At 44.6% G+C, this 8,742-nt stretch overlaps 1 protein-coding gene across 1 annotated transcript in view; it reads left to right on the top strand.

Annotated features, from left to right (window-relative positions):
* The first annotated feature begins 595 nt into the window (after positions 1–595).
* Positions 596–8,742, top strand: part of CFAP73 (cilia and flagella associated protein 73) — a 53,899-nt gene continuing 45,752 nt past the window's right edge. The window contains exon 1 of the mRNA XM_068240018.1: positions 596–767. Coding sequence (XP_068096119.1) covers positions 712–767 — 56 coding nt within the window. The 5' untranslated portion in view covers positions 596–711. The remainder of the gene's footprint in view (positions 768–8,742) is intronic.

Genomic DNA, 8,742 nt, shown 5'->3' with positions numbered 1-8,742 from the left:
CTACTAGTCTTACAGTCGCAGATCCCCTTTTAGTGTATTTAGGCAGCAGATCCCCCCCCCATTAGTGTATGTGTGTGGTGCGCTCACACGCGAAGAGGATGAATTTGGGGGGGGCACCAAAATCTGGTTCTGCTCAGGGCGCTGTGAAACCTAAGGCCGGCCCTGGGCCTAGGGCACTGGAAAGTACAAATCCGGCCCTGGGTACCAGAGCCTGTGGAAGATCTGGTCCTCCTGTCTGAGTGTTGAGAATCTAGGATATAATACTTATTTTTTGTAATCCAGTTCTGGTTGTTAGAATGCTTAGTCATCCAGTGTCCGCTTGTTGCTTTGATAAATCTATTCTATAATATAAATATCGGCATGTTTTTTATTATTCCCCCACCTGCATGCCATTTCATACATATGCTCCTATATCAACAAGGTTGGCAGCTAAACAGATACGTGGTGAACAAAAACTAGAAAATAGAAAACAACGCCTCGGAGAGAAAAGACGCGGTACTGTATATGTATGATGGATGGTCAGTACATTATGCATGCAGTGAGGGGCCAAGTGGTGTAGGGGCATGCCCATCATAAAGATGTCCGCCCAGCATTCCCGCCTTTACCGCCTCCTGCTCTGTAAGAGTCCTTTAGGGGCGGTACAAGCCGTTTCCATGGTGATGTGGACACATTCTGCACAGCGCCGGTGATATCGAGATACTGAAGTTCATCATGGAGTTGGAACTGCGGGAATATTTCCGGGCGGCGTTCGAAGACAAGCTGCTGGTGTGAGCGAGAGATCACGTGTTATCCTTTCCTGCTGCTGCTTTCCGCACACAGCTCTGTGCAGATCCAGTCATCCCTTCCCATTATTAACGATGTATCTAATCATGTCACAATATGTAAGCAGTTTCCATCCAGACTGAATACAGTGGTCGGGCTCTGGGCGTAAGTACCGGGAACCAGCCAAGCTTTGGGGAGCCCTAAACTACCCGCCCTCTGTCCCTCCCATAAAGGTGCTTTCCAGGATAGTTTTTTTTTGTTGTGGCCACACTGTTATGGGGCAGCTTCTATTATATGGACCCCCAGGCTGTGTGGATGCCTCCAGGGAAGGGGGGTGAACTTTTGCCTGGGGCGGCTTTATAGTTATGCCTGACCTGCTGGCCGTACAGGTATTCTTTATTTTTTCTGGTTGGTACAATAATATCCCAGTCTGCTAGGAATCTGATGCCCCTCCTCCCATATGCCCAGCATATCAGCTTTGGATTGACTTGAGACAGTTCATTGATCTTATTAGAACATTTCTGCCAGTGGCAAAGGAGCTGTTCAGGGCATCTGGTACAATGTTAGTGGTGTGGTTAGCTCATAAAGGGAACCACACAACTATTTTTTTTTTTTAAATAAATGAACCCCCCCATAAGGGAGGTCTATAATGGTGTTCTTTTGGGGGGCACAGGGGCTAGGGAGCTTGTGGTCTGTTTTTTTTTTAAGGTGGTAGAATTCATCACTATCTGTAGCTTGCCATATAATGCTGGGCATACAAGGAGCATTTTATGCTCCGGATCGAGCCAGCGGCTCGATGCCGGCGCATCCCCGCTCGTCTGCACATCCCCGCTCGTCTGCACGGATCGATTCCCGCTCGTCCCCACGGGCACTTCCTTATCACCGCTTCGTTTTTGCCCATTGTCCGCCCGTGGGGATCGAGAGGGGTCATCAAACCTGTCGGAAATTATCAATCGAGCCATCAGCGGCTCGATTGATAAGGAAATACACTGCCGTGTATGCCCAGCACAAGGCTGCTATAGAACGTCTATCTTAAAGGACAACTGAAGTGAGGGTGATATGGAGGCTGCCATATTTATATCCTTTTAAACAGTACATGCTGCCTGGCTGCCCTGTTAATCCTTTCCCTCTGTTAGTTTAGCCATAGACCCTTAACAAACATGTTTGGTTTTGCTGCATGGTTGTTTCAGGTGGAGCAGTGCTTATCAGCGCTGCTAGATTTGGGCGCCGCCGGGGCCACCATAGACTATTATAGGAGTCACATCTATAACGGCGCTCAGTGAGTAAAGAAGACGGAGCCGAAGTTGCTTAAAAAACACAATAATTCGGCCTCCAGCAATCGCTGCAAGCCAAATGACATTCCCCACTATTCATGGCGGCCTGGATTTATGGCGGACATATACCGACTGTATCAACTTGTAGCCATGTTAAGAAGTATAAGTCCTGCTAAACTGCCGCAATCCCGCGGCAAAACAAGGGGTTTATACCCCACAAATCCCCTCTCCTAACTCCGGGGAGCGCTTCCTGATAAGGCAGAGCTTATGGCTGTAGCTCTGCCTCTTAGCGTGTCAATCGCCACTAATCGCTGCTTCTCCCCGCCCCTCTCAATCTTCCTTCACAGAGAGCGGCGGGGGAGAGGCGAAGATCCGCGCGGCGATCGACACACATGGAGGCAGAGCTGCAGCTCCCGGGGCAGCAAAATCCATGACCAAGAAAGTCGTGGATTTTGCAGGGGGGATTTGGGGGGTATAAACCCCTTGTTTTGCCGCAGGATAGCAGTGGTTTAGCAGGGCTTTTAGTTCTTAACATTTCTACAAGTTAAAAAAGTGAATTTAGACTTGCTTCAGAGTCTCTTTAAGCCACCAGAAAGCAAGAAAATACTACTTTTTGGTACTTTTTTAAAATTCAAGAGTGCTAAAAGTTATTCTGAACAGAAGATAACAGCTATCACCCAGGAGAAAACTTTAGAGAAAAAGTGAAATAAATAAGGGACTATTAAACTTGCTTTTAATAGTTTATTTATATTTTAAATCACAAAAGTAACCTGGATAATTGCTTTTGTGTTCTTATTTGTGCTAGACACTAGTTGGCTGATGCAATTTCATGGAAAAAATGTTTTAATTAGTTTTCAAGGAAAAGCGCATCATTTTTATAATTTACCATATTTTGTGATCTGGCATTTCAGTCAAACGTTTATGTTTTGGATAGCATAGTGTAAGATTAGAACCCCTGTGAGGATTTCATTGACCCTTGTGTTCCTATTGCAGTAAAGTTTGTGTCATTTCCTGTTTTGGTTACAAGTACTCTATAGAATTGGAGCTATAGGGAACGCTCTCCAATCATACACTCAGAAATCTTATTGGCAACAGTGTAACATTGTCTCATTTTATCACACGGAAATCTAGCTGGCAACGATGTAACATTGCCTCACTCTATCACACACATATCTAACTGGCAACAATGTAACATTGCATCACTATATCTCCTGACTGGCTTTTGACAAGAGAGCATAATCACAATTTAGATTCCTTTGGCTCAGTTCACAAAGAATATGAGGTATTTGAAATTATTATAATTACTTTTATCAATGGATATGATTGAAATTCAGTCCAAACATCTAAAATACCTCCATATTCCTAACTGCTTCTCAGTCATCTCACAAGCATCTCTTGATTCCATGAATAGCAGCCGCACTCCACTGGAAAGACTGTATTGCATAACTACATAATGCAACAATCAAATACAGTGTGAATGGGGCCTAAAAGGCTCGATGGGACAAAGAAGAATAGTCAGTTTAGACTCATTGCTTTTCCTGACCTGCTTTCCAGGGAATATAAAAGCTGTAGTTTGGTGTCATAGAACTTGTAGTAGGGATCTGTATGTTTCAGGCAACTTCTACAGGATATAAGTAAGGCCAGAAACCCACTAGGAGCGATTTTCTGAGCGCTTTGTGACTTGAAAAGCTCTTGCTAATATAATGCTATGGATGTGATCCCACTTGAGTGATGTGATTTTATAAAAATCCCCCATGGCATTGCATTAGCAAGAGCTTTTTCAAATCACTAGCGATTAGAAATGGCTCTTAGTGGGTTTCTGGCCTAATGCTAGGTACGCAATTTTCTGGCAGATTTACTGTCAGATTGATTATTTCCAACATGTCCGATCTGATTTATGATCGATTTTCTTTGAACGATTTTCATAGAAGTGAACGGAAAATGGATAGTAAATCAAATCGGACATGTAAATATTCGATCAGACCGTAAATGTGTCCGAAAATTGCATTGTGTGTGCCTAGCATAAAGCAATTAAATGTAATGATAGGCTGTTGGAGAATTCCGAGGCACCCTGGTGGGCTGCAGCTAAAATCCAGGGGTATTGAGGCTTTCATCACTGTGCAGAGTAGTGCATGCAGAAAGTTCACTGTATTGGTTACATTTTTGGGTCAATGTTCCCCTGCAGTCCTTTCCCAGCTGTACTGTAATCAGTCTTCTGAGACACAACAGTCACACGATTATTGAGTTTATTGGACTTACAAAAAGGGCAGTAGAGTGCAAGGAAATGTCGAAGCAGGTTATTGTGGCGCTGAGCTCCATCATAGCAGCAATGCTATGCTGCATGCCCCCAGTAATGATAATTTGGGGCTTAGGTGGTTGCCAGACTCCTAATTACATCTCCCTCCGATTTGCGACAACTCGGAGGGGGAACAGTATTTAACGCCGCTGGGGAGTTTGGCGGCAGCAGATAGAACTGTCATTCGGCTCGCCCTGCTCCAAACTACCTGGTGCCCAAATAATATGTACTCCACTAATGGGGGCAGTATTAGAGAGAGCACTAGGGAGTAGTATTAGGGAGGGGCTGGTAAGGGAGAGCCTTCAAACCTCACAACCCATATAGTGTCATTGACACACACTACCTTCACATGTTTCATGGTGAGGTAGTTCAGCTGTGCTCCATAACCTGTACGATTTTCCCTCCTTGCACAACAAGTGACACAGCCCCCATCACTCCATTAAAAACAAGGTGATATAGGAGTGCTCTTAAAGGATACCTGACCTGTGGCAAAGATAAGCACAGAGGCTAAGTCATGCTGGATCCACATACCTCTGTGCATTGTCCTCTCCTCGTCTATCCCCCTCTGCCCCCCCCCCCCCCCCCCTCCTCCTGTCCACATAATCGCTTCTGGAAAATCAGACTTTTATCTACAGTACAATTTTCAGACAGGAGGAGGCAGAGTTGCTTCCTCCTATCACTCTCCCATTTCCCCCCACTTAGAATGGGGTGGGGAAGAGAAGGAAATGGGAGGGTGATAGGGGGGGGGGAACATCTCAGCAAGTCTGTCCCTTCCTGTCTGAAAATGTTACTGTAGGTAAAAAGTCACAATTTCCAGCACTGATTACGTGGACCGGTGGCGACGATGAATGGACAATGCACGGAGCTATGTGGATCCAGCATAACCCTACCTCTGTGCATACCTTAGGTGTGCTTTAATAAGCTCGCAGAGAGATGTTTAAATTAATTTATTTCCATGTCAGATTTACCTAAAAGCAATGCTGATGTGAAGGAGAAAAAGTGATTATAATTTGAACCGCCTCACATATTGTGAACTGTGTCCACTGTCAAGCAAGCAGAATGCAAGAAACTGCAAAGCTGATTCTCTGGAAAATAAAGCAGTTGACAAATACTGTATGCAGTTAGCTGTTATCTGGAGTTCTCCCATAAGGCCTCATGTACACTTGAGAGGCACTTGATACACTTTTCCTGAAGCACATTACCATTCTGTATCAGATCTTTATGGAATTGAGTTATACTTCCAATTAACAATCCAAAGTTTGAGCACTATTGCCACCTGCTGTGGGGGACATTTATCTGTTTTGCTGCACGGCAAGGAAGTGCAGAACAGGAACAGGGACATGTTTTATGAGACAGATTTAGTGTAAGCCTGCAGCTTGTCTCATAAATCTGCCTCATCTGCAGTTCAGGAGTAGCAGAGCACAGATACAGAACATGCCTCTGAATACATTTTTACTATTGCAGGCGGCTGGTGTTGCAGGCAGAGGCACAGTAAAAACTGCTGTCCTTGATAAATAACTTACAATACTTGGTTAAATTGTGGATATTCTACTTCTGTAATGTGTTTTTTTTTTTGTTTGTTTTTGTTTGTTTTGTTATTAATGAACCTGAAGCCGTATAAAATAAAATGGAATGACCGTCATAGGCAAATCGCTGAAAACTAAGCTTTCTGCATATATGCCCCCGAACACATGGCCAGAATGGTGACCATGGCAGGGGACATTCTTTTAAATAAATGACAGCTTCGGCCAGCTCATCACTCTGTGGGCAGCCTCTTTTGTTTTAAAGGACAACTGAAGTGAGAAGAATATAAAGGCTGCCACATGTATTTCTATTTAAACAATACTAGCTGCCTGGCAGTCCTGCTGATCTATTTGGCTGCAGTAGTGTCAGAATAACACCAGAAACAAGCATGCAGCTTATTCAGTCAGATCTGACAATAAACTCCTAAACACCTGATCTGCATATTGTTCAGGGTCTATGGCTAAATGCTTTAGAGGCAGAGGATCCGCAGGAGAGCCATTGGTATTGCTTAAAAGGAAATAAATATGGCAGCCACCATAACCCTCTCACTTTAGTTGTCCTTTAAAGCTTAACATTTATTTGAAGGCTATAGTCCACTTTTTTTTTTTTTTTTGATTAAACATATAAGTTCAGGTCTCTTAAACTGTATTTTAATTTTTGTACTTGTGATGTGTCTGCAAAGGCAGCTTCAGCCTTGACACAGGATTAGTAACAGCACAATGCATACCGGAGGTGTTACCATGGTGATTACTGCAGAGCTGCAAAGCTAATAACACTTTTTTTTTTTTTACAACCCTGCTGTACCATTTAACTTAAAGTGAACCTCCGGACTAAAAATGTACCCAGCAGATCTGAAAAGGCTTGGTGTTTCTTTAACAGTTTCACAGCATCAGAACTTTGTTTTTCTTACCAAAGCATCATTTTAAGCTCCACCCATCAAAGAAAAAAAGCCCAGGCTTTTTTTCCCTGATGCTGTGCAGAGCATGATGGGATTTCCTATGTTGTTGTTCACGTTGCCTAGCAACTGGGAGAGGTGATCAGCACACAGGACTGTTGGAACTGTGTCTCATGCTCCGTCACCTCCTTTCAACCAAAAAGATGGCTGCCATCATGAAATCAAACATTTGCCTGTTCTTTTAAAACAGTGTGGGTTTTTATATAGATTATATTACCTATCTATTTTAATTAACCTAACTAATGTAACTTAATGACAATATGTTTGTTTAGGCAGGAGTTCCTCTTTAACAGTACCTCTCCAACCCTCCACCCCCATACTTTGCCTCTAATCTTATTGCCCCAACCATAAACCTCACATAACCTCTCATGCTGCACCACAGAAACCTCCACATCAACCCAACTATGTTGTGACACAGTGACTGTAGCCACAACCCCCACAAATAGGATGCAGGAGACTAGTGGCTATAACCCACCCACTCAGTTGGTGACAAAAGAAGGAGGTGGATTGACCATCCCCATCCCCATAGTGACAGTGGAAGGCCAGGCCACTAAGACGACATAGCAGCATTGCCTTCAGAAGCTGATGGAGATCTGGACAGAAACCCTAACATAGCCATAGATGTTAAAGACATCCATGGCTACAATTACTAGGTAATGCCTGGTGGTGTTGATCCAGGAATTTTATGATTGCCATCTGGAGTCTGGAAGGAATTTTGTTGCCTTTTGGGGCTAATTGGATCATGCGTTGTAAGGGTATTTCTCCTTCCTTTATATCAACAGGGATCAGAGGCGTAGCTAGGGTTTTCAGCGCCCGGGGACAAAGACTATTAATGCGCCCCCTAAGGTGAAGGGTCGTGACCAAATGTGGGCGTGGTTATGGGTACTCCACATTTGGTCACGCCCCTTCAAATGTACATGGAGGTTAGCAGGCTCACGCTCACCCACCCTCCCTCAGTATGTACCTTCCAGCATGTTCCAAGACAAATTCAGCAATCATGAGCCCCCCACCCCCATCAAGACAAATTCCGCAAACATGAGGCCCCCAACAAGACAAATTTAGCAATCCTGAGGCCCCCAACAAGACAAATTCAGCAATCATGAGGCCCCTAACAAGACAAATTCAGCAATCATGAGGCCCCTAACAAGACAAATTCAGCGATCTTGAGGCCCCCAACAAATCATGAGGCCCCCAACAAGACAAATTCAGTAACCATGAGGCCCCCAACAAGACAAATTCAGCAGTCATGAGGCACATAAATAGACAGCATTTCACATAAATAGGCAGAATGTCCCCTTAATATGGTAGACACCTCTCACCTGGCAGCAGTTCCCCAAAATACACTCAATCTGACAGCAATGCTTGCCCAAAAATAGGTAGCCCCAGGTCTATAGGTGTCCCCAGAATAGGTGGCCAGTAGTATAGATGTCCCCAGAACAGGTAGCCAGGGGTAGAGATGTCCACAGAACAGGTAGCCAGGGGTATATGTGCCCAGTATATGTAGGCAGGGGTATGTGTCCCCAGTATATGTAGCCAGAGGTATATGTGCCCAGTATATGTAGCCATAGGTATAAATGCCCAGTATATGTAGCCAGGGGTATATGTACCCAGTATATGTAGTTAGGGGTATATGTGCCCAGTATATGTAGGCAGGGGTATATGTGCCCAGAGTAGGTAGCCAGGGGTATATGTGACCAGAGTAGGTAGCCAGGGGTATATGTGCCCAGAGTAGGTAGCCAGGGGTATATGCCCAGTATATGTAGGCAGGGGTATATGTGCCCAGAGTAGGTAGCCAGGGGTATATGTGCCCAGAGTAGGTAGCCAGGGGTATATGTGCCCAGAGTAGGTAGCCAGGGGTATATGTGCCCAGAGTAGGTAGCCAGGGGTATATGCCCAGTATATGTAGGCAGGGGTATATGTGCCAAGAGTAG

The sequence above is a fragment of the Hyperolius riggenbachi genome, chromosome 1, assembly GCF_040937935.1.
Source record: "Hyperolius riggenbachi isolate aHypRig1 chromosome 1, aHypRig1.pri, whole genome shotgun sequence".
Classification (NCBI taxonomy): Eukaryota; Metazoa; Chordata; class Amphibia; order Anura; family Hyperoliidae; genus Hyperolius; species Hyperolius riggenbachi.
Note: the sequence above shows the minus strand (reverse complement) of the source record. Positions and strands in the feature narration are given on the sequence as shown.